Source organism: Rhinatrema bivittatum, chromosome 4 (genome assembly GCF_901001135.1).
Source record: "Rhinatrema bivittatum chromosome 4, aRhiBiv1.1, whole genome shotgun sequence".
Lineage (NCBI taxonomy): Eukaryota > Metazoa > Chordata > Amphibia > Gymnophiona > Rhinatrematidae > Rhinatrema > Rhinatrema bivittatum.
Window position 1 is genome coordinate 226,032,379 of NC_042618.1, and position 26,112 is coordinate 226,058,490.

General features: G+C 44.2%; 1 protein-coding gene across 1 annotated transcript in view; it reads right to left on the bottom strand.

The window, feature by feature from the left end:
* Nucleotides 1–3,756: 3,756 nt before the first annotated feature.
* Nucleotides 3,757–26,112, bottom strand: part of LOC115090551 (protein mono-ADP-ribosyltransferase PARP12-like) — a 132,415-nt gene continuing 110,059 nt past the window's right edge. Inside the window, exons 8-12 of the mRNA XM_029599784.1 lie at nt 24,020–24,116; nt 19,006–19,087; nt 17,533–17,663; nt 7,709–7,860; nt 3,757–4,501 (exon numbers count right to left, since the gene is read on the bottom strand). Coding sequence (XP_029455644.1) covers nt 4,191–4,501; nt 7,709–7,860; nt 17,533–17,663; nt 19,006–19,087; nt 24,020–24,116 — 773 coding nt within the window. The 3' untranslated portion in view covers nt 3,757–4,190. The remainder of the gene's footprint in view (nt 4,502–7,708; nt 7,861–17,532; nt 17,664–19,005; nt 19,088–24,019; nt 24,117–26,112) is intronic.

Sequence of the window (26,112 nt, forward strand, 5' to 3'; positions counted from 1 at the left end):
TCTAGTACGTCACCATATGCAGCTTAGATTGTGATGATGCATTATCACTGAGCCAGAAGCATCCCTATTTCATTTCCAAATTCAAATGATGGCTCCGAGCCGTCAGTAGCTTCACTGCTTGCTCAACATTAAGAAGACTGATAGCTGCTGCCACATTTTTACCTTCTCTTAGCATTTCCAAGCATTTAGTTTCAGCAACCTCTTATGCCACGTCTAATAATTTGCTTTCCAACTTCCTTACAGCTTTGACTTTTTTTTGTATACGCAACTTGAGCAAGCACATGGCTCCTGAGGACAGACCAGAAAGCATTTTTATTTCTCATAGAAGATTCATTTTCATCAAAATATAATACTATCTATTTTTTCAAATATGCAAAAAGTTCACCATTATTCAGATGGTACGTATACATTCTTCACATAGGAGTAAATTCTCTTTTGTACCAATATCTCTATTTGAAGAGGGAATGATCTGAAATACCATGACTAAGATAACACACATCAGTTACTTAAATTCCCTTTTGTTGAAAAGCATAAATCAATTCTTGAAAAGGAATTATACATTGCAGAGAAGTAGGAGTAAGCTTTTACATTTGGGTTTTTAAATCTCCACTGTCCCCAGGAGCCCAAAACAGTCAAGGGGGTCCGTTAGCACAGATTTCCACTTCTGAGTAATATCGGCAGTCCAAACATGATCCAACTCAAGCTGCAGCACTGCAGTGAAGTCTTCCATTAAAAACAGATTTTCGGGAGGGAAGTCAGCCACCAGCAAAACCACTTTATTAAGGAATTATGCACTTACTGATGGGCAGATAGATATAAAAAGAATGTAAAGGACTCAAAAGAACAGTCAAGTACTGACCTTTTGGATCAGCAACAGCCTTGAGAGATTGCAGCGGGATCCGTGTGTATAATGCAGGCAACTCCTTTAGAATTACTAGTTAAAAAAAAAAAAGCATGACATATATGTGCTATCCATTTCAGTGGCTGCGTTTTGTCCCTTGTGAGGTGGGTTTCCTGTAAAAGAATATCTACATCCTGCTGAAGATAATGTAATACCACTTATTTTTATCTTATCGTTTAAGCCCCTTACGTTCTATTAAAGCACTTTTCAGGTACCCATTTTAATACTGAACCCTACAAGGCATGCCTTATTATGTCTCCTGTAACCCTGCAGGAGTCGGAAACTTTTTCCCCACATACGTAAGTTTTAAATGTTTGACTCTTTAAACAAATCCCATTCCCCAACCCTCCCTGCTTAACTCCCACCAGCCAGTAAGTAGATGATACACACGAGGCTCCTCTCCCATCTTCAGCTCCAGCGCACCCAGAATCCAATCGAACATTTTATTTTCCTTCAACAGCAACAGAATTCAACAGGAAACCATCCTGCTAATTTCACTCAGGCACATTACCTTGAGTCTAGTTAACAACTTCTTCAGGATGTGAAAAAACAAAACAGAACATGGCCCTTACATTCCACGGCACATTTAACTTTCAAACCTTGCAATTTCTTCTCTAAACTATCTCCATGTCTCTTAAACTTTGATGGAATAGTTAGGATTCTGACGATAATTGTGTGATGGGTGTATTTTGAGGAGGGGAGCAGTGGCAGGACTTGGGGGGGGGGGGGGGGAAGGGGGGGGAGGTGGATAGGGATCAAATGGGGCACCTGCCCTGGCATCATCCTTCCATGGTGCCAGCAGCAAGGCACAGGGGCTGCAGCTCCACAGGCCTTTCGTTGGCCTCACCCCCCGCCCCCTTCCATGGGATTTCCCAGGAAACCCATGCTGAAGGTGGGAATGGCGTAGCCTCAAAGCTCATGCAGTTTGCAGGGCCTGCGCTGAATTTATCTGCTTTTTTTCTTTTGCTGCTGAAGCCTCCGGATCGAGGCGCCCCCGAGCCCCTGGATCAGCCAAGTGAACAGGGAAGGGGGAAGAGAGAAAAGGTGTGTGTGTGGGGGGGGGGGGGGAATAGATGAAATCAGGGAATTCTGGCACAGCACGGGGAAAAGGGTGGGACAGAATGGGCTGTAAAGCAGGGAGGAGATATACAGAACTTGTAAGAATGGAGAGAGGGAAGACAGAGGGGCAGATTTTACAGGGCAGGGGTCAGGGGAAAGAGAGAGATTGCAGGGCAGGGCATAGGGGGAAGGAGAGAAGGGAAGATGTTGCGGGGTAGGGAGTTGGGGAGGGAAAGGATACTGAGGTTAGGGGAAGGGGGAGAATGCCAGCATTCCTTTACCCACCGATCTGACATCCCTACCCCTTGCCTCGCCCCAAATAAAGCACTGAAACTGTATTTATGATAATTAACCTGGGTTAGGCCCCAGATACAGGCCGATACAGTACAGTGTGCTCCGGCGGAGCGCACTGTTAACCCGCGATTGGACGTGCGTTTTCGACGCACTAGCGTTACCCCTTATTCAGTAAGGGGTCGAAAACGCGCGTCCAACCCCCCCCCCCCCCCCGCCCCTAATAGCACCCGCAACATGCAAATGCATGTTGATGCCCTATTAGGTATTCTCAAGCGATTCAAAAAGGAAAATGTGCAGCCAAGCCGCACATTTTGCTTTCAGAAATTAGCGCCTACCCAAAGGTAGGCGTTAATTTCTCCGGGCACCGGGAGAAATTAACGCCATGATATTAAGGCGGAGGGTGCACAGAAAAGCAGTAAAAACTGCTTTTCTGTGCACCCTCCGCCTTAATATCATGGCGATATTAAGTCGGAGGTCCCGAAAGTTACAAAAAGTAAAAAAAAATAAAATAAAATTTGAAGTTGGCCCGCAGCTCGAAAACCGGACGCTCAATTTTGCTGGCGTCCGGTTTCCGAACCCGTGGCTGTCAGCGGGCTCGAGAACCGACGCTGGCAAAATTGAGTGTCGGCTGTCAAACTCGCTGACAGTCATCTCTTTTTACTGCCGGCCACTCACCTGTGCGCGTGCCGGGAGAGCAGGTGTTCGCCCGCTCTCCCGCGACTTTTACTTTATCGACCCGATAGTGGTGTTTTTGTTGGGGTTCTGTGAACCTTTGATATCAACCTTTAACAGTCTTTTATTGCAGATAAGATCATATAGCTGGAGCTTACCACAACCTCCACCCCTTGCTCACTTGGCTTTGCATTGTCTGAGGCAGTAGAACAAGACAGTGACTGTGCCGCCTCCTCCAGCTCAGGGTCAGCCTGTTTCCAAAACATATTTATCTAGCTTATGCTGGGTTTCTTAACCTGCACCTTAGGACCCACTGACTGCACAAATGTGAGATTTCACAGTTTGCTGCCCTTGGGGAGTAGGAATCTGCTATTTTTAAAGCCTTGCTGTGGAGCCAGGGAGAAACGCAACTCTCCAGGCAGAGTTGCATCATGTGACTGAATGTTCTAGTTCTGAGAAATATTTCCTGTGTTTAAGATTTTATGTTACATCTCAACATAGGGAGGACAATTTCCAAATGATCTTATCCGGGCAACTTAACCAGGTAAAATCAGTGGCTGTAAATTGCCCTCCCCTCTGTGAGTACTTGTACCTGCGTCACAACAGAGAGGGGCTGCAGGCAGACAGCGCTAGCAAGCAACGATGCAGGCTTCGTGGCATCAACCTTACACCTGCCATGGATGCAAAGTCCGCAAGCACAGACGTAGCACTGGCGCTGGGGTAAACTCTGTGGGCGAAATCAGCCTGCAGGGAAGCAACACCGTGACTCCATAATTCACCAAGGTCGGAACCATCTCGCTGACTGAACAATATAAGCACATGGGAATAAGTAGGGTTTTACACTTCATTCTTGTTTCATTTAAATCATCCATTATTAAACACTACCATTTATCCTAAAATGTTACATACAGTCCTGAAAATAAAGAAAACAGTTTAAGTTTGGTTATTTTTCTGCAGCCTCACAGGGCCCAATTAGAGACCGAATACACAGGCAGCTCCTAAAATGGTTTATACACAACATTATAATTGTAAAAGACCTTATCCTTTTGAATTGATTTGGTTTCTGAGTCAGTAGGAAAAGCTTATTGAGCCCAGTAAAGTGTTTCACAGCGTATGTTACTCTATCATATGCACCGCTGTGCTGTGACCTCATCATTGCTGCGTTTGAGATCTGTACAGCTAGAGAAGTAAAATCAGTCTTTAATGTTCTAGCAAGTTAGACTATAAATGTGTGCAAAAGCATGTGACCCTGTATCCCCGCCAATTAGTTCCGCTTGCCCCGTACACTGTGCTGGATACCTAAAGCAGCTGCTGGCTGTTCGCCATATTTGATCAGGTACTCGGGATAGATCTGGTGCTTCTCAAAGACTACAAATATGCGGGGATTCACTTCGCTGTCGACACAGCTGTTGTAGAAGCTGGTGGCACAGTCCTTTGGAGGTGGTCGGAGAAATGAGGATTTTCCTTGTGTGAATTCACCCACCAGCACCCGGGCCACAAACATGATGTGGGAATTTGAGTCGGTGCGGGAGCTGTAGTTGTGGGAGTATGAAGCATCCTTGGCAAAGTAGCTTCCTGTAGCACAAAGGGGAAAAAGCAGACAAGATGTTTTAAGGACACAAGAACTCCATTTTAGTTTTACTGATGTAGCATCTTTAACCAAAGTACACACACATCCCCTCTCTCTTATTTTTTTTTCATTACTGAACTGAATGAATGAAACCCGAAACCGGTAGAAAAACCCAAATGCGATTTTTAGAAAGGGTAACAGTGCAACCTCTGAATTGTGCATGCTACTTTAAGGCTTTTCAGGATATATTTCCTTAGTGCACAAATACCTTTTTTTAAAATCAGTATCAGGCAAATGAAAACTGCTGGATGGCAGCGGGGTGGATAAAGCCACAGCTAGAATTTTACTTGACATTAGCCGAACTATACATTCTTTGCACATTTTTTTTTTTGCCCGCTAGTTCCTTTCTCTGCCAGCTCATCTGGAACCAGTGCTGTGGTGCTGGCACTATGAGTTTCTTTCATTCACGGGGATATTTCCTCTACATTAATAGATCCACCCTCTCACTGTTCCTAGTCTGGTCATTGCAGCAAAGGTCCTGAGGCTGGGAGCCATGCACCAGAGCTTCTCCCAGAATCCTGTACCATAGGCTCAAAATCTGGTCACCAGGTAACAATCTTAATGATGTCCAAGACTACTCCCTCCCTCCCCCTCTCACCGATTGGTAGATGAGATTAACATCACAAATCGTCTAGCAAAATGTCAGTTAAGTCATCCAGGCATGGTACCATTAATTTTGTTATGTATATATGTACACATACACATTATATGTATTACTTATATAACATATATACAAAAAGTTATTTTAATTAGTGAAAGGTATACTGGTTTGATCCCTGAGCCTGGGTCTTGCTATTAGGGCCAGGGACAGGAGGAACCAGAAATAAGTCTATGCCATTGCACAAGAGTGAGATCTGCTAGCTGAGATCAGAGCAAAACAAGAATCATGCTCTATGACCCCTATCCAAGCACTCTTGCTGCATTACATGAGAGAGAGAAGAGGGTTAAAAATAAGGAGAAAGAAAATCCCAGACAGCAATGAATTAAGACACCTGATGTTACAGTCCTAGAGGGAGCTGGTTCTGATTCAGCAAGTAGCCCAAAAGAACAGGGGGAAACTGATGGGGAACAAATGTGAACTGAAAACCATTCAGAAACACAGATTTGTAACCAGACAAGGAAGCACTTTAATAGAAGCCACTTAAATTCAGTGACTAATGTGTCTTTATGATCACTTTACAAATAAACCTCTTCTAGCAGATATTAAATTGTGATAAAGGCATCAGTTCATCAGACACCTTTAACCATCCTGCATTTCATTTCTAAAAAGGAAATAAATACAAGTTAAACAATCTCACAGATATAGGATAATTACTTACTTTTAATAATTCAAAAAAAAAAAAGTCAGTTTATTAGTCATCATCATGGGTCACATACATATTTAATTGGAAGACTAACTCTACCACTTTTACACAATTTATGGGCCACTAGACGATGCTACAGCCACGGATATCAACCCTTTCAGTATTGATTATAATCAGTCTCATAAAGGGGACGGTGTGCAACTATTAGCTATATACATAGTTTTCCAGGGATCGGATTAACTTAGAAACAGGCTGCTCAGGCTGAAATGTGGCAATGAATTACCTTTTCAGGTTGCTTCCTGAGCCACTTTACCTTTTTTTTCATAAAGCTTACTGTGAGTCAATGATGGCTGCCAGAATCACTCCATTTCACAGTTCCTATGCTTAAATTGCATTAAGTTGCTTGGGTTAGCCTGGAGGCTCAGCGGCAAGGCAGTGCAATGCCATGTAGATAACCACAGGGTGATGATTCCTGGGTCAGATCTGTTCCCCAGGCTGGCCAGGGATGTTAAAAGAGACAGCACTTGCAGGCCCTGTGTGGTGGAGGAGGTCTCAGCCATCACTTAACGGTGATATCTACTGGACAGGCTTAGGATCCACATTAGCCAGATTCTGGAGGGAGCTACAATTTGTTGACTATCATTGCGATGGCTGGGCCAAGCTGAGTTGGGAGTCAGGGAACAACAAGTGGGGGGAGGGGGGAACCTGGGATAGTAACTAAGTAGCCCAATAGGGGCCAGTACAAATTGGATATAGATTTTAGATTTGATTGCTTGCTTTTTCCATACCCGAGCTTACACTACAGGTATAATGCAAGCCCCAAAGGGCTTACAGTCTAAAGCGGCCATTTATTAAGCTGCAGTATTTTAGCACCGGGGAAAATACCATGGGGTTTACTAAGTTTCGATACTGAGTACCACAGCTTAGTAAACCCCACAGTATTTTCCTCCGTGATAAAATTCTACAGCTTAGCTGATCCCTCAAACACCACATGATGGTGGTTCATGGCCATTCGTGACATTTCAAGGCGAATTACAATCAGATTCTATAGGTACCATCTAATTAAAGTGGCCAATTAGGTCAAATAAACAACCCCCTCCTCAACTGCCAAAACCCCAAGGGTCTATTGAGATCCCCTGTCCCAACCTCCTTATTCCCGAATTTGGGGGCATTTGTAAAAAAAAAAAAAAAGGAGAGGGGGCTTGGGAAGGGAGCAGGGCCTGCATTCAGGGGCTGAAATTTGAGCAAATTCTATTATTATTTTTTTTTTTTTACTTCGGCCACTTCCAGGAGCAATGGTGGGAAGTGGGAGAGGGGCATCTCAAAAGATCCCTGGGGTTTTGACAACACTGGGGGGGGGGGGGGGTAGTGTATTTGAGCCAATTGACCCCCTTTAAGAAGATGGCCCCTAGAGCATCAAGTATTGGAGCTAACTTTAAATCAAACAACATGGCTGTATTATTTAATTTACATCATTTTGGCCAGTAGTGAATAATTTACATGCTAATTGGCTCATTATCATACTTGTGGAAACCGGGAAAGATAACTCACATGATTTAAAATATCACATGGCATTAAACACCTAACAGAGTCCCCTAAGTTTGTACCTGAGGCAATGGAGGGTGAATTAACTTTTACCAAAGTCACAAGAACGTCAATGGGAGAAGTGGAATTTGAACCCTGGTTTCTCTGATTCTCAGCCTGCTGCTCTAACCAATAGGCCACTCTTCCACTCCTACTGCTGGAAGCCCAAAAAAGCAAGGAGGAAACTTACTATGAAAAAATAAGATTTCTTTGAGTTCAACTATTCATACATGAGGGTAGAAAAGTGTGTCAATGGTCCAGTACCTTTTCCATAAGCAGTACCGTGAGCCCCACAGATCCTCCAGTCAAAGTTATGTTGGCAGATGGCATCAATGAGTTTTTCATTGGTGCCATGAAATAAATGCCTTTCATCCACCTCCTTCCCATTATTGCTCTTCTTCATTTGCTCTTTCTGCCTACAACAAAAAACATTCATCAAGATTAAGGATAAAAGGCTTCTATAAAGGACTGTATGTCCAGTGACAATACAGGGATGATCCTAAAAGAGTTTGGTTTACTGGAAGAAAAAGAAATATTATAATTTTTGCTGTCTAAATTCCTCCATCAAAGTATATGGGCCATCATTTTTGACATGCTGACCAAATCATCTTATCATCTTTCCCTCCAAAATTAATTTTCATGTTTGCTCTCCTGCTAAAATTATAAGACAAATGCTAGACTCAAGAATGTAACTTTTTAATCTTTAGAATATATTTGTGAGATACATTCAAGAGTCCTTGTAGGCCTAAATTGCATTGTCTTCTACCTGATTGCTCTCTAATTTATATAGAATGTGCTAGGATACATATACAAAATGCACTCCTGTCACAGTGACTACCTTGTCTTAACTAACATACAAGCTCAATTTAGCATGCACTTGGCTTTCCTGCTTCCTAGTGTGGCCACTACAGCTACTGCCACTTTGCTAATGACTGAGTGGATTCTGAGGTTTGGAGTTCTTGCCCACAAGGTTAGTACCCTAAACCCCAGAATCCACCCAGCCTCTAGCAAAGCAGCAGCTGTGATGGCCACACAAGGAAGCAGGGAAGCCATTCCCTGGTCTGGTGAGTAAGCATAGACCAGGAACTAACAATGGAACATGCTATTCACCAACAGTTACACAGAAAGGACAATGTTTTTTTAAGGCATACAAGACCTAAGACTGAGACCCCCCTTTAAAAAGTCTCTTGACTGATACATTAGAATCAAATATATCGGCAGTTAGGCATGGTGACAAATGAGAGACAGTCAAAACTGGTAGGATAAGGGAGAGCAGGCACATTTATTGAACAAAGTTTCAATCAAATTCTCTTTGTGTTTGGCACAATATGGTTTGGTGACAACATGACCAATTAAGGAGCAACTTTCTCATAATCCTGCATGATAGGTATCGAGCATGATCAGATTCATGTTTTTGTCAATTTTTTTTTACTGGACCATTTTACTGTCCATTTATATTCACTTTGGAATGAATTTTCAAAGGGGTTTTGTGCGTAAAAATGGCATGGATCTGCGAATATGCTATTTCCACCCAGTAAAATGTGTACATTTTACTGGGTGGAAAAAGGAACGGTCTAAGGGATTTCCAGGGTAGGGTTCAGAAGTATGCACAGAAGTTTCTATTTTGTTTTATTCATACATTTTTACACTTGCTAATTGATTGGCGCAAGTGAAATCAGACTTGTCTGTAGTTTTAGAGTGAGAGGTCTGGGTGAACTGGTGGGGGTTCAGAGTGAAGTGCTAGGTCTAGGTGAAATGGAGAAGGACTGGTGAACTGGCAGAGCTATCGATGAACTGGTGATTTCAAGTATGTGCACAAGTAAGTATTACCAACTATTAATCAAGCTGACTTAGAAAATAGCCACTGCTATTACTAGCATTGGTAGCATGGTATATTGGAGAAATTACTTACCTGATAATTTCATTTTCCTTAGTGTAGACAGATGGACTCAGGACCAATGGGTATAGTGTACTCCTGCTAGCAGTTGGAGACCGATCAGATTTCAATCTGACGTCAGCCCCTAGTACATATACCCCTGCAGGAAGTGCAGCTCTTCAGTATTCTCCTCGAAAAGCATTGTGGATATATGTGTGACTGACTGATTGATTAACTTAATAATTTGGTTAACTTGAATAACTTCATAACTTGGTTAAACGTTAAAACCTGATTAACTTGATTAACTTGAACTGGTTGATTGACTGTAGCTGGAGACCGCCAGTGTACTCAACCGGAAAGCATCGACACCCGGCAGGGTGGATGCCCTAGGTAAATGAAAACATGGCTTACCCTTGAATCATTTGAAGGACCATGCGTGACGGCAGCCAAGGATGGGATGCTGCGTCCATCTGTCTACACTAAGGAAAACGAAATTATCAGATAAGTAATTTCTCCATTTCCTAGCGTGTAGCAGATGGACTCAGGACCAATGGGATGTATAAAAGCTACTCCCGAACCGGGTGGGAGGCTGCCCGTGACCCACTTAGTATTGCCCTTGCAAATGCCGTGTCCTCCCGAGCCTGAATGTCCAGACGGTAGAATCTGGAGAAGGTATGGATGGAGGACCATGTAGCCGCCCTGCAGATCTCGGCAGGTCACAGCATTCTAGTTTCTGCCCAGGATACTGTCTGGGCTCTGGTAGAATGGGCCTTGACCTGTAGAGGTGGTGGCTTGCCAGCTTCTAAGTAGGCCGCCTTGATGACTTCCTTGATCCAGCGGGCGATGGTTGCCTGCGAGGCCGCTTCCCCTTGTCTCTTTCCACTCTGAAGGACGAAAAGGTGATCCGTTTTTCATACGGGTTTGGACATTTCCAGGTATCTGGATAGGAGTCTGCCAATGTTGAGGTGGCGCAGACTACGGGCTTCTTCCAAATTCTTCAAGCTATCCGTTGTTGGTAGCGAGATGGTCTGGTTAAGGTGGAAGTGTGAGACTACTTTGGGGAGGAAGGAGGGAACCGTGCGTAGTTGGATGGACCAAGGGGTGAGCCTCAGGAATGGCAGGACAGTGCTTGTAGTTCCGATATGCGGCGGGCTGAACACACTGCCAGCAAAAACACCGTCTTTAAGGTTAACAGGTGGAGGGACAGGCCTCGGAGGGGTCTGAAGGCGGTTCCTGCTAGGAAGTCCAAAACGAGATTGAGATTCCACAGAGGTACCGGCCACTTTAGTGGTGGGCGAATGTGCTCGACTCCTTTCAGGAAGCGTGACACGTCCGGGTGAGAAGCTATGCTGTCGCCCTCGCTCTTGGGGCCGTAGCATGACAATGCGGCCACCTGTACCTTGATGGAGTTGAGGGACAGACCCTTCTGTAGTCCGTTCTGTAAGAATTCCAGGATCATGGGAACTTTAAATGAGCGTAGCTTGATGTTGTGGTCTTTGCACCAGGCTTCAAATACTCTCCAGATCCTTATGTACGTTAGCGATGTGGAGAACTTGCGTGCTCGGAGGAGAGTGTCGATTACTGCCTCCAAGTATCCGCTCTTTCTCAGGCGAGCCCTCTCAATGGCCAGACCGTAAGAGAGAATTGAGCTGGGTCCTCGTGGAGGATCGGACCTTGTTGTAGCAGGTCCCTGTGTGGAGGCAGGGGTAGGGGGTTCCCTGCCAACAGTCTTCTCATGTCTGCATACCAGGGTCTTCTTGGCCAATCTGGAGCCACCAGAAGAACTAGTCCCTTGCGTAGTTGTATCTTGTGAATGATTGCGCCCAGTAGGGGCCACGGCGGGAAGGCGTATAGTAGAGTCCCCGGGGGCCAGGGCTGTACCAGGGCATCGATCCCTTGGGACTGTGGTTCCCGCCTGCGGCTGAAGTATCTGGATACTTGGGCGTTGGATCTGTTGCCAGAAGGTCCATGTCCGGTGTCCCCCACCAATTCACTATCATCTTGAAGGCTGCGGACGACAGCCTCCATTCTCCTGGGTCTAGACTTTCCCTGCTGAGGAAGTCTGCAGTGATGTTGTCTTTCCCAGCGATGTGAACAGCGGATATCTCCTGGAGGTTTGCTTCCGCCCACACCGTCAGGGGGTCTATTTCTAGGGACACCTGTTGGCTCCCCCCCTGCCGGTTGATGTAGGCCACTGTCGTGGCGTTGTCCGACATTACTCTGACCGCTTTGTTTCGAAGTCTGTGAGCGAACCGCAGGCAGGCTAGTCTGACTGCCCGTGCTTCTAGGCGGTTGATGTTCCATCCCTCCTCTTCTGTGTTCCACTGCCCTTGGGCGGTTTACTCCTCGCAGTGTGCTCCCCATCCTCGTAGACTGGCATCTGTGGTGAGTAGGGTCCAGGTTGGGAAGGATAGTCTTGATCTCCGGCTCATGTGGCTGGCCTGCAGCCATCACCGTAGCTGGGTCCGAACTCTGCCTGGGAGTGATAGACGTACGGTGTAGTTCTGGGGCCTTGGGCTCCACCGTGATAGACGTGAGCGCTGTAGGGGTCTCATGTGGACTCTTGCCCATGGCACTACTTCCAGTGTGGATGCCATCAGCCCGAGGACTTGCAGGTAATCCCATGCTGTGGGACAAGGATCGTCCAGTAAGGTTTGCAGCCGGTTCCACAATTTTGAAATCCTTGTGGGGGTCAGGCTGACCTTGTCCTCTTTGGTGTCGAATCAGTCTCCTAGGTATTCCAGCAACTGTGAGGGCTGTAGGGAGCTTTTGTGTGTGTTGACCACCCATCCTAGGCTCTCCAGTAGCCGATTTTGGGCAGCCTTGCGCGCGCCGACCCCGGATTTTAATGGATACGGCGTATCTATTAAAATCCCGCGTACTCTTGTTCGCGCTAATTTATAAAATCCGGCCCTAGTTGTTTTCTGAATTTAGTCAAACTATCTGTTGTTTTATCTTTTTTCCACTCTTTTTCTTTTTTTCTCAGATTTCATTTTACTTCTTTTATTTTCTTGTTATACCATGGGTTTAGTTGTTTAGGCTTATGTATTTGCATTCTTTTTGTGGGGTTTATATCATCTGCTAATTTACTTGTGGTTTCCAGCCATGCTGTTGCGGCTTCGCAGTTTTTGTGGTCAAAGTGTATTTATGTTTCTTCTAGTTTGCTTTTCAATATTTCAGAGTTATATGGTGGGCGATGTTCAAACTCTACTGGTTCATTTTTCGTATTTCTGTTGGCTTTAGGCATTTAATTGTAGACTGAACTAGAAAATGATCTGACCATGGAATTTGTTTATATTTAGTGTTCATGTGTTCAAGGAAGCTATGGTTGATATATGTCAGATCAAGTGAGTGTCCTGCTTTGTGTGTGGGTCTATCTGTAATTAATGTGAATCCTAGTGCTGTCATTATATCATTTAGTGTCTGGCACGTATTTGTTAATGGGTACACGTCCATGTGAAGGTTAAAATCCCCAAGCACGATGGATGGTTTGGAGGTGTTTAGGTTTACCGTTAAGTATTCGATTAGTGGGGAGATGTTTAGGTCAAGCAGGCTGGGGGGGGGGGGGCAATAAATAAGGCATATTTGCATATATTCAGTATTAAACACTGCAATCTCATGGTTTCTAGGAGGTGTTATAGGTAACAGTTTCCATTTGAATTTTTTTCAATAATTAGAACTAGGCCGCCTCCTCGTTTATTTGTTCTGGAAATTGAAAATACATCATAATTTCTGGGTGCTATTTGGTTCTTTAGGATAATGTCTGATTTTTTTAACCATGATTCAGTGATTGCGACAAAGCTTGGTTTAATGTCATACAGTAGGTCGGTCACTATTGGGAATTTTTTAGTTATCGATTGGGCATTAACTAGTAAGAATGTCAATGTTATTAATTTATTCAGATTTAAAATATTTGTATTATTCGACTTTTTTACTTGAATGAGGTTACTTAAGTTTGTGCTCTTAGTTACTATTTAGATACCGCACCAAAAGTCTACTGACATTCAAATGATGGAGGAAGTGGTATTCCTCCATATCCTTGTGCTTATCTAGGAATGGCAACAAAATGGACCAAGTCAAATGAAACTTCGAGACTACCTTGGGCAAGAAGGATGGAATGGTACAGAGCTGTAATGCCTCCTGGTGTCATCTGGAGGAACAGTTCTCGACACGACAATACCTGCAGTTCAGAGATGCGATGTGCTGAGCATATAGCCACCAGGAACACCATTTTCAAGGTTAATAAATGCAAGGAAAGACTGTGCAACGGCTGAAAGGAGGGCCCTGTCAAAAATTCCAATACTAGATTAAGATTCCACAAGGGAACCGGCCACCGTAGGGGGTGGCCGAAGGTGCTTCCCACCTTTCAAAAAATGGGTCACGTCCAGATGAGCTGATAGGGAGGTTCCATTCACCTTGCCCCTGAAACAGAAGACAGCATCTACCTGCACCTTCAAGGAGTTAAGGGCCAAACCTTTATTCAAGCCATCCTGCAAAAGTTCCAGAATAAGTGGGATTTTGACTGCCCGAGGGGGGACACTGTGTTCCTTGCACCAGACCTCAAATACTCTCCAGACCCACACATACGCTAGGGACATAGAGAACTTCTGAGCTGGGAGTAAGTTGGCAATTACCACTGCAGAATATCCTCGCTTCATCAGGCGAGATAAAGAAAAAATGTAAACTGAAATAAACGTTTTATTATTATTATTATTATTATTTATTAGGCTTGATAAATCTCAATTCTTAAATAGGTATATCAATGCGATGTACATACATTAAAAATAAACATACATTAAAGCTAAAAGTGAGTAACAGAAATTATAGATTCAAAATCTAAAACTAAAAAAAAAAAAGATAAAAATCAATGAAAAGAAAAAAAAGAAAAAAGATACAAACCATAGTAAACTATAGAAAGTAATATTAAATATCTATATAAATACTTAGAACATAGATATCTGTAAAATTAGAGGAGCAGTTCGTCTTGGAAGGCCTTTGTGAAAAGGAAAGCCATTGTGGATATACTATTAAAAGCTTGAACACAATTTAATAACTTGATTAAGAACTAGATTAAAAACTTGATTAAAACTGGTGACCGTAACTGTACTCAACCAAACATAAGCATTGAATCCCAGCAATATTACAGATGCCCAGATCTAGGGATAGGGTGATGGCTTATCCGTAACCTCTTTGGGATTGAGATTCTTGTGCGATTCCTCGGCACTGTTCATGGGCAGCCATGGGCAGGATGCTGAGTCCATCTGTCTATATTAAGGAAAACAAAATTATCAGGTAAGTAATTTCTCCATTTCCTAGTGTGTAGCCAGATGGACTCAGGACCAATGGGATGTAGAAAAGCTACTCATGAACGCGGCGGGAGGATGCCCGTGGTCCGGTTAGCACAGCCCTTGCAAAGGCTGCATCTTCTCAGGCTTGGATATCCAGGTGATAGAACATGGAGAAGGTGAGCAAGGAAGACCATGTCACTGCTCGGCAGATGTCAACGGAAGACTGTAGCTTAGCTTCCGCCCAGGATACTGCCTGGGCCCTAGTGGAACAAGCTTTAACCTGAAGGGTAAAGGCTTCCCTGCCTCTATATAAGCTCCTGTGATCACTTCCTTGATCCAGCAAGCTATGGTAGATCGCGAAGCTGCTCCTCCTTGTTTCCTTCCACCGTGAATAAATAAGCGGTCCAACTTGTACACCGGTTCTGTAAGTTCTAAATACCGTACTAACAGCGTACTTTTGTTTAAGTGGTAATCTTTCAAGTCCTTGTGTCTATTTAGGGATGGTAAGGAAATGAACTGGTTCAGGTGAAACTCCGAGACTACCTTTGGCAAGAAGGAAGGGACAGTACGAAGCTGCAACATTCCTGGAGTCAACCGGAGGAACGGCTCGCAACATGACAGTGCCTGTAGTTCAGAGATGTGACGAGCCGAGCATATCATCACCAAGAATACAGTCTTCAGCGTTAACAGATGTAGAGAGATAGAGCATGCAGTGGTTGAAAGGAAGGCCCTGCTAAGAAGTCCAATACTAGATTGAGTTTCCATAGGGGGACCGGCCACTTTAAGAGTGGTTGGAGGTGCGTAACTCCTTTTAGGAAACGGGCCAAGTCCGGATGTGTCGACAGGTGGGCTCCGTTCACCTCATCTCTGAAACAGGAGAGAGCTGCCACCTGGACCTTCAAGGAGTTGAGGGTCTGTTTAGGCTGTGCTGTAGGAATTCCAGAATCATGGGAATCTTGGTCATCCAAGGGGGCACCCTGCATTCCTCGCATCAGGCCTCAAATATTCTCCAGATCTGCATGTATGCCAGGGACGTTGAGAACGTCCGTGCACGGAGCAAGGTGGTGATTACAGCCACCAAATATCCACAAATATCCATTTCTGCATTTGCCATGTGATGTACCGACGGCAATATTGCAGATGTTGAGGGGTTAGTGTCAAGTTTTATCTGGCATGAAAAACTGCCCAGATTTAAATATGAAGCTATGGTGGGGCTTCCTAATATCCAGTGGTATTATTGGGCATGGAGGCTGACCTGCCTCCAAGTTTGGCTTGGGATAGACACGGCCCAGGTGTGGGCTCTCCTAGAAGAGGGGTGGACAGAGGGTGTAGTTTGATGGCCTTGCTACATCTACCATGGTCTTATAACATACTAAGGAAGGCGGTTGGTAGTCATCCCATAATTGCACATACATTACGGGTGTGGAGAGCAGTATAACAGCAATTAGACCCAGTAGACATGTCTTGTTCTTACATGACCTCTTTGATATGCAATCCTCATGTCTCTCAGTGTACTCTCTCACCGGACACAGAGACGGGAATCTCAAGATCTGAGATTTACAGAGCGATTGTGGGAGGAGAGGTGAAGCAAAATGTTTACTGACTTAATGAAGGAATTTCAGTTCCCAGCCAGCACTAAATAACCATATCTACAATTGCAAAAGGATTTATCCCATGTTCAGCACTTGCCTGAATTCTTAGAAGAGAGTTTAGGGATAGAGAGAGTGCTGTGCTGTAGAAAAAGAGCTTGTCACTTGATGCCAATCCTGTACATATATCACTGTTTTGTGAAAAGGGTACTCAGATAAACTTGTGCATCAGTTGAATACTGATCTGGAAGTGGAACTGGATCAACAAATGTGGAAGTCTATCTGGAAATGAGCAAAGCAGATCACAATATGTAGTAGTCTTGAGTTAATGTATAAGCTGCTGCATAGAATGTATAGATCGCTTGTATTTTTTGCAAAGTTCTGTAACTCCAGTAAGAATTGCTGGCATGGGTGTGGTCACATTGGGTCATATGTACATAGATGGTGGGAGTGTAGGGTGGTACATGGGATTTTGGTCTGGAGTAACAGAAGGTATTTCATGTATTTGTGGCCTTCAGCTGGTGTAGGATACATACCTACATCTCTTGGGGATCTGGTCCAACAGATGGGCAATGAGGCCACATAGAAATCTGGTTGGACAACTGCTACATGCTGCAAGGATGACGATTGCTCAAGTGTGGAAAGGCACTCCTACCATCAGTGGATGGCAAACCAAGGTTTCTGAAATTGCCACAATGGAGAACATTACCTATATTCTCCGGAACCTGTTGGACATGTATGAGAAGGACTGGTATACTTATTGAATTTGGAGAAGGGAAGATTTGAATACCTGAATAAAGAGGGAAGTGGGATAGGCGGGTGGACAATGATTGTTATTTAATGGTATTCTCTGCTTTTATGGGGTATTGTAAGGGGAAGAGGTCAAACTGTATAGCAAGATCAAAGCTGTTGTATAAGACTGGGTGCAATTCTTTGTGTGTTGAAATGGTACCACTTTTTCTTGTTTTGTTGGTCTAAAATGTATGAAAACAAAAAGTTATAAAAATTTAAAAAAAAATGGCTCCATTGAAATGCTTCCTATATCTCCCAAGTGCCTAGGAATCAATGCCGACTCATCAGAAAGCTTCCATCCATGAACACCTTTCCAACAAGCTCCAGTGGAAGAAGCCTGGAGGTTACCAGAAGTGAAGGACCCAGAACACAAAAATGACAGAGCAGTACTCAACTAGATATTTTCTTCTTTGAAGGATGAGCAAAGGATCACTTTGGTCAAGTAGATTACTTGGAACAACTATATTGTACAGCCCTAGTCTGCAATGTTGATTTAACAACAGAATTCAGAAGAATGAATACAAAGAATATCTTCCTACTTACCACTGATATACTTCCCAAAGAGCCAGATTCTGGATCCTCTGAATACTCTGAATAACATATGTAGGCAGAGTGCGATGAAACAGAGCCTGGACCTTCTTATATTCCTCGGAAGAGCTAGGCAGTTGGACCAACTATAAGACATTACAGTAAATCATAAAGAGCTCTTTAATAAGGACCCACAGAACACAAAGTCTGCAGTTTACCTACTATAAGAAGAAAAATGGTCAGACACAATGTTAAACAAGTTTCAGTGAAATCACAGAATGCCATCGTTCTGGTCCTAATTCTTAAGCTAGACCAAGTCCAAGTGTGAATCAAAATGATATGATGCAAGCTCATTACAATTTGCCTTCATTTAAATATTAATTCCACATGAGTCTTTTTGGCTTTCAGCAGGGCGAGCCAATTATGTTGCTTCGAACTGTATGTCCCTGCAGACGTACCATGGAGGAAGAGGAACGTAAAAGGGCTTGGCACAGTAACATAGTAGAGAGTGGCAGGAAAAGATCCCTTAGCCCATCCAGTTCCAACCCAGATTAAATCACTGTTTTGAAGTACTATTTAAAATTTCAACACAAATTAAATTACCGTATTTTCCGGCGTATAAGACGAGTTTTTAACCCCTGAAAATCTTCTCAAACGTCGGGGGTCGTCTTATACGCCGGGGGTTGTCTTATAGGGCAAATAATTACCGTATTTTTCGCTCCATAAGATGCACTTTTTTCCCCCAAAAGTGTGTGTGGGGGGGGGGGGGGGGAATGTCTGCGTCTTATGGCGCGAATATAAAAAAAAATAAAAATCTAACAAAACCCCCCACCCTCCTGACCCCCCCAGACCTGCCAAATTAATTTACTACAACCCCCCACCCTCCTGACCCCCCCCCCCCAAGACCTGCCAAAAGTCCCTGGTGGTCCAGCGGGGGTCCAGGAGCGATCTCCTGGACTTGGGCCGTCGGCTGCCAGCAATCAAAATAGCGCCGACGGCCCTTTGCCCTTACTATGTCACTGGGGTCGACCAATGGCAGCGGAGCCCCTGTGACATAGTAAGGGCAAAGGGCCGTCGGCTGCCAGTAATCAAAATAGCGCCGACGGCCCTTTGCCCTTACTATGTCACTGGGGTCGACCAATGGCAGCGGAGCCCCTGTGACATAGTAAGGGCAAAGAGCCGTCGGCTCTTTGCCCTTACTATGGGTTCTCCTTAAGGGGTTCTCCAATATATGAAGATATTTCTCTGGATACTAACTGTGGCTATCCTGAAAGCCCGACTGGCTGAGGGCTCTCCAGGACAGTTTTGGGAAGCCCTCCATTAAAGTTTTTGAGAGGTGAGAGGGAGACTGCAGCTGGCATATGTTTGAGATGCTGCACTTCTAGACCAAGAGTACCCACACGTGCTGTCCAGAGTCATCACTGTGCTGAGAAACAGCAGAGAGAAGTGTGGCCATTACAAAGCAGCAGAGAACGCTCAGCTCCGTACCTCATATCCCACCTCGGTTAACAGCGACTTGTCCCAGTACAGTGGAATGGATTTGAATCCTTCTTGTGAAGAATCTGGTCCCCTAAGCCATGGGAAGAGAGAGCAAAACAAGGAATCAAAGGATATCTCCAAGTCTCTGAATACTGCCAGCAGCACAAAAATCAAGGGCCAAAACAATCAAGAAGTCTTTAACAAGATAGTAATCCTTGGTGAGAACCAGGGGGATGACGATGGTGGCAATCTTTTGGTTTTCTGCTAGTGCAGTTGAGGTATGGACCCTGGTAACCTCATTTTGAGCTTCTGTTCCCCATGGGACCCCGGATACTTCCTTCCCAGCCTCCTCTTTGGCTGCCCCCAAGTAGCTGAGCTGATGCCTGCCATCTTGCTTTTTGGAGGGTGCCATACCTACCTGGTCTGTACTTTCTAAATTCCTTGAAATGAGCACAGAACCCTCTTGATGACCCCTGCCCCATCTTCTAGCAGCCTCTGCGGCCTAAACTCCCCCAGGTCCTTCATCATTTTTTCCAGCTCTTCCCCAAACAACAGCCCTCCATCCCTTTAAAAGATAGCCTACTCAGGCAGATTTTTGAAGCTAAGTCTGCTGCTCAATTCCTCAGCCCACAATAGCCATGGCTGTATCAGTCAAAAGGTTATCTGCTTGGCTGAAGTTCGAACTAGGTCCTAGGAGGTATCCGCCAAGAAGGCTGTTCCCTGACTTGAACCTAGCCCCTTCCCCAAGCAGGGAATCTTGGGATTCTTCCGCCTCCAGCTGGCCTTGCTGAGCACACTGGACCAAAGCTCTAGCCACATAGCCCCCACAGATCACTGCCTAGAGGGACAGACTGGCTATCTCAAACAATTTTTTCAAGAGTGATTCAATCTTTCTATCCTGAGGGTCCCTTCCGGGCTGCACACCTTTCTACCAGGATCATCGTCCTCTGTGTAGCCATGATCACTGGAGGGTCCACCTTTGGAATACAGAACAAATGGTCTACCTCCACTTGCTGAATCAGGTAGATATGAGGCTAAGTGTTCCTTATTCCTGAGGGAGAAATGAGGGATATCCCATTCTGCCCTGATTATCTTATATAGCTGGGTGGAGGGGAATGGTCTCCCTTGCTCACGACTGTAGAAGGAACCTGAGATGGCACTTTCTCACCAGCTCCTACATAGCAGGTTCTTTCTTCCCCTCTCTGTCACCAGACTATGCAAGGAAGGGGACTCCAAGAATGGAACTGTCCACAGCAGGGAACAATGCTCTGCCTAGGCTTTCCCCCTCTCTCCATCTCTTTTTTTTTTTAAGCTTTATGTTCCTCTTGGGGCTGACATCTGTGACCAGGCCCAAAGGGAACTGACTTTTTTTTTTTTTTTTTAAATAAAGAATAGCCATTGCTGGATGTCATCCTAAAGACACCCCCCTTTTTTGGCTCAGTTCTGTCAGCCCTTGCAGGCCTTTGACCTAGGGTTCTTCTTCCTCCTGCTATCCCAGGCCATCCTCTACTGTCTGCTGGAGTCGGAGTACTACTGGAAGCCTCTCCAGTTATCCCAAACTACATAAGGATATATCACATCAGAAAAGTTCTGTTTTTATATGTTTTGATTTTACAGGGTAATTGTGTTTGGTAGGAGTAATTTGTTGCAGATTTTGTACATAATTCAAAACAAGGAGTTAATAAGTTGGGTAACTAGGAAGATATAGGTAGATTAATTGTAGCATTTTGAGGATCATTACCAGACACTTGTAAAATAAATCCATAAACTAAAAGCAGTTTAGGTTAACTTTACATCCCTGCTCCCTTAGAATTTCAAATCGATAACAAATAAAAAAAAATTATGATGCAGGAAATAGTCCAGCAGCAAGAGGGAGGCTTTCCAGTCTTTTGTACTGAATACCACATGTATGATTATCTCTCAGCTGGCGAGGTCATATGTGTGCGCTACATACAAAGAACTCCAAGCCCACAGAGAGTGAGTCCCATCTCTGAAGGCTAGAGTGGCAGACCTGGAGGAGCTAAGGGAGACAGAGAAGTATACAGAGGAGACCTTCAGAGACATAGTAGAGAAGTCCCACCTCCAATCTGGTAGCCCCTGTGCTGCTTTGAAGGAGAAAGGTCACCTGGAAGGAGAGCATCAACTTGATGAGGCAGGAAGCTTATGGCCACTTACGTTGGAAAAAGTGATAGGGTTAGATACCGTATGAACCAACATGTCTTTCAAATTCTTACCTCTCCGGTATGTGAAACGGAGGGTAGAGTGGAAAAAACGGTCCAAAGATAACGCTGACCAGTGTCTCCGTATTAAATTTGAAATAACCTTACTTTTTACCGAAAATGGCAAGATACCCTATGAAGAAAGGCTAAAGAGGTTAGGTCTCTTTAGCTTGATGAAGAGACGGCTGAGGGGAGATATGATAGAGATCTATAAAATAATGAGAGGAATGGAATAAGTAACTGTTAATCAGTTTATTCTTTCGAAAAGTACAAAGACCAGGGAACACACAATGAAATTACTGGGTAATACATTTAAAACTAATAAGAGAAAATATTTTTTTACTCAACACATAATTAAGGTCTGTAATTCATTGCCAGAGGATGTACTGAAAGCTATTAATATAACTACATTTAAAAATGGTTTGGACAAGTTCCTGGACGAAAAGTTCATTGACAGTTATTAAGGGAGAGTTGCAGAAATCCATTGCTTATTCTTGGGATAAGCAGCTTGGAATGTATCTACCCTTGGGATCCTGCCAGGTAGTTGTGACCTGGCTTGGCCACTGTTTCCAACAGACCCTTGGTCTGATCCAGTAAAGCAAGTCTTATATTATTATGAGAGTGAGAAACCCATTTGTCAGGACTGGTCTGGCAGAAAAATAAGGAAAGACATAACAATGGATAAAGCAAAAGGAATAAAATATATTAAAACAAGAAAAAAAGAAAGAAAACATTGAAATAAGAGCCATGAAACAGGCAAGTTGATATTTAAAAAAAAAACCCTCTCTCCTTTCTCTTCCTACCACTGCAAACCAGTCATTCCCTTTTGGTGCACAATTTATAATATAAAACACAGAAATATCCCAATTTATAGCAGTATCAAAACAATCACTAAATCCACAAATTCAATCCTATCAACCCTTGCCAGCTCTTGATCTGCTATTTTTCTGTTTTTCAATCCACTACAGGCTATCACAGTTGATGTAACTGAACAGTTAAGAGTACAATGATGTCAAACCTGCAAGACCTGAATGTTTATGCTACAAAGGGTACACCATTGGGAGACGTGGCTCCCTGGTCCCTTTTTATAACAGCGGTGCCCCTTACATTAAATTCAATAAACATTCTCTCACACCAACCCACCCCAATGTTTGAAAGCTGCTACTTGGTAACAAGTTTATCAAAGTCCAAACCATGGACTATTGCCCTCGTAGTCACTACTGCTAATCATATTCTGATTGCAAGCAGCCAACAGTACCTCAATCATATCACAGAAAAGTAACTCGTTATCTTAGTCACCCTCCGTAGAGCAATTTCCTGTTATGATTATTTTAATTCAAGTCAGACAATAAGTCTATTAGTGTCTCTAATATCAAGGTTTGGGAAAATAATAACCCAAAGTCATAAAGAAGCAATTTGAAGGCATTTTTATTCCAGTTATGACTGCAACGTGTTATCGTTTGGCTCTGGGAGAGAAAGTCTCCATTTTGAATCACAGAGGAGGCACTGCATGGTAATGCCATTCTTTTAATGTAAGGACATGCAATAGTGGTTGTAGAGGGGCTCAGAGCAGTTATATCCAATACAACTGTAATAATAAAAAAAAAACAGAAGGCTGGCACTGCAAATTATGGCAGAATGTGGTTATGCCAGCTTTTGTATATTAAGGGGCGGATTTTCAGAGCCCTGCTCGCGTAAATCCGCCCAAAACCGGGCGGATTTACGCGAGCAGGGCCCTGCGCGCCGGGAAGCCTATTTTACATAGGCCTCCCGGCGCGCGCAGAGCCCCGGGACTCGCGTAAGTCCCGGGGTTCTCCGATGGGGCGTGTCGAGGGGCGGGCCCGGTCGTCGCGGCGTTTCGGGGGCGTGTCGGCAGCGTTTGGGGGCGGGTACGGGGGCATGGCTACGGCCCGGGGGCGTGGCCGCGCCCTCCGTACCCGCCCCCAGGTCGCGGCCCGGCGCGCAGGAGGCCCGCTGGCGCGCGGGGATTTACGCCTCCCTCCGGGAGGCGTAAATCCCCCGACAAAGGTAGGATGGGGGTTTAGACAGGGCCGGGCGGGTGGGTTAGGTAGGGGAAGGGAGGGGAAGGTGAGGGGAGGGCAAAGGAAAGTTCCCTTCTAGGCCGCTCCGATTTCGGAGCGGCCTAGGAGGGAACGGGGGTAGGCTGCGCGGCTCGGCGCGTGCAGGCTATACGAAATCGATAGCCTTGCGCGCGCCGATCCAGGATTTTAGCCGATATGCGCGACTACGCGCGTATCTACTAAAATCCAGCGTACTTTTGTTTGCGCCTGGAGCGCAAACAAAAGTAGGCTGTTCGCGCTCGTCTGAAAATCTACCCCTTAGTATGCTCCTAGAGCAGTCACAATAGCATGTCTTAGGTTTGTCTCCTATATATATTTTATTTCTATACCAAGGACATAATAATAGGCATAGAATGGGGAAAGTCCTTTTCGAATAAGGCCCAGATTCTATTCATTATCAATTTTTTACATGCATCTAATAGCTCAGAATTAAAGAAATCCCCAATTCCAGTAACATGCTTCAAAGTCAGTATTCCTGATGGGTTAGACCTTTACAGAACTCTGTTTCTCTTGTCACTAGAATACCGAATCCTATTTAACAAGTCTTGATTCAATCATTTTAAATAAATGCCTTTCTGTTTTAATATAACACACAATACTTCCCCTACATAGTGGGACCATCTAGAGAAGTCTACTGCACCTGAACAATCTTTGCTGATAATTAATCATATTTAAAAAGATATGCTGTAGTTAAAAAAAAAAAAAAAAAGACTGACATTTTACCTGGTTTTCTTCTTTTCTACATCCTCTGCTGATACGAATTTTGGCCGTCTGCAAATCTCACGCTTTGTCCCATAGCGTAAGTTTTTCTGAACCATGGCTGAAAAAAAAATTATCACAGCATCCTCTTTCAATATATTTCACTACTTTCTAAAATTCTGTTGACAGAAAACAACAAATAGCAGAGTTGCTTACCTATAACAGATGTTCTCCGAGGACAGCAGGATGTTAGTCCTCACACATGGCTGACATCATCAGATGGAGCCTGATGCAGAAAACTTATGTCAACGTTTCTAGAACTTTGACTAGACACACTGAGCATGCTCAGCATGCCCTATACCATGGGTCCACGCAAGGTACCTCTTCAGGAGGAATTATGATTAAAAATTAAAAAGAAAATAGTATAGGAGATCACGTGATGCAGTGAGCTTGGAGGAGTGTTTTCACTAGAGCTCCGGGTGCCACCCCTCCCCTCCCTGATTTTGAACTTTATTGTGCTTAGAATTTGCTTTACAAGGGTTTATATAGACTTCCCATAAGTTTACTTATGCGTGCCTACTGTGGGAGTAAAAAGTGACAACGCAGAGATATCCACCGAAATATCTAAAAGGGAGAAGGAAAAAGGCAAGTCGGCAGAAGTCAAAATGGCCGACATGCTCTCACAAGCGGTGGTTGCAGCAATCGGAGTTAAAAGATACAATGGGAGAAATAGGATGGATGTCACTGAGGGAAGGATTTCCTTGGTGGAAGATGACATGCTCGCGAGGAAGGTGAGCATGTTGGAGAAGGCTCTGGCAGTGAGTGAAACTAAATTGGAGGACTTGGAAAGCAGGTTCAGAAGGTACAACCTTTGCTTTCTTGGCTTTTCCGAGTCTATACCAGAAGTGGAACTTTCCTTCCTAGAAGGCGGGCTCCCAAGAGCACTGAAACTGCCAGGTTTGGAAGGTTCCCTTATCACTAAACGGGCACATAAAATTGGGCCTAAGGTTGGGGGGGGGAATGCCCGACTGAGAATCGTGATAGCTCGGTTCCTGAACTTGGCCCAAAAATCGCAGATTTTAACTGCCTACAAGAGATTCAAAGACCTCAAATATGAGGATCAGAAGATTTTGGTCTTCCAAGATTTTTCGGCCTAGGTATCTGCTCGGCGCAGGGCCTTTTTCTCCATCTGCAGCGATTTAATCAACAAAAATATAAAATTTGTGATGTTGTTCCCGGCTACACTAAAGGTCTGGAAGGCGCTCACTTTTGCTATGCCTGAGGCAGTCCGGGAAATTCTCTCTCCTTGATTTACAGCAGTGCATTTTGGCAAATTGGGATGGCTGTATGGATAATGGTGCTGGGCACATTATTGTACAGATCAGTTGATTTTCTTTGGTTGAATCTTAAAGATGGCCAACTGGAGTAAGTTGTCCAGTGTGTTCTGTTTTTTCACCTGCATTGTACTGTGACGTTACTTTACTTTAGTTCTTTTGACTTCATTTGCTCGGTGTGAGCCTACCCTGTGAAGCTATGGCAGGAATTCACCTTTGCTGTGTCCTTACCCTTGGTAACACTAAGGAGTGTTTTTCAAGGGGCATCCAGAAGAGATATTGCGTATATCAATGCAGAATTACTCTGCATTGAAAATCTCTCCAGCGCAAATCCATGGACCAGGTCACATGATTTATACAAAACACTAGTGGATCTGAAAGTTTAAACGAACATGAAAGTGTATGGGGGAGAGTTCCAATGCAATTTGACTGAGCACAAGCTGTGGAATTAAGAATTCTTCGTGATGGACTACATTTTTTCATTAGCACCTAATTTTGCGCGGCTGCTATAAACCAAATCTTGGGGAAAGGTTTAATGGAGAAATTTCTTACCTGGTAATTTCATTTTCTTTAGTGTAGACAGATGGACTCAGGGCCAATGGGTTATGACCCCTGCCAGCAGATGGAGACAGATTTCAAAGCTGATGTCACCCTAGATACACCTCTGCAATGACTTCAGCCCTTCAGTATTCTCTTCAAAAGCCACTGTGGACAGACTAATGAAAAAATGTGATTAAAAATATGATTAAAAATGTATAACCGTAACCGTACTCAATCATAAAC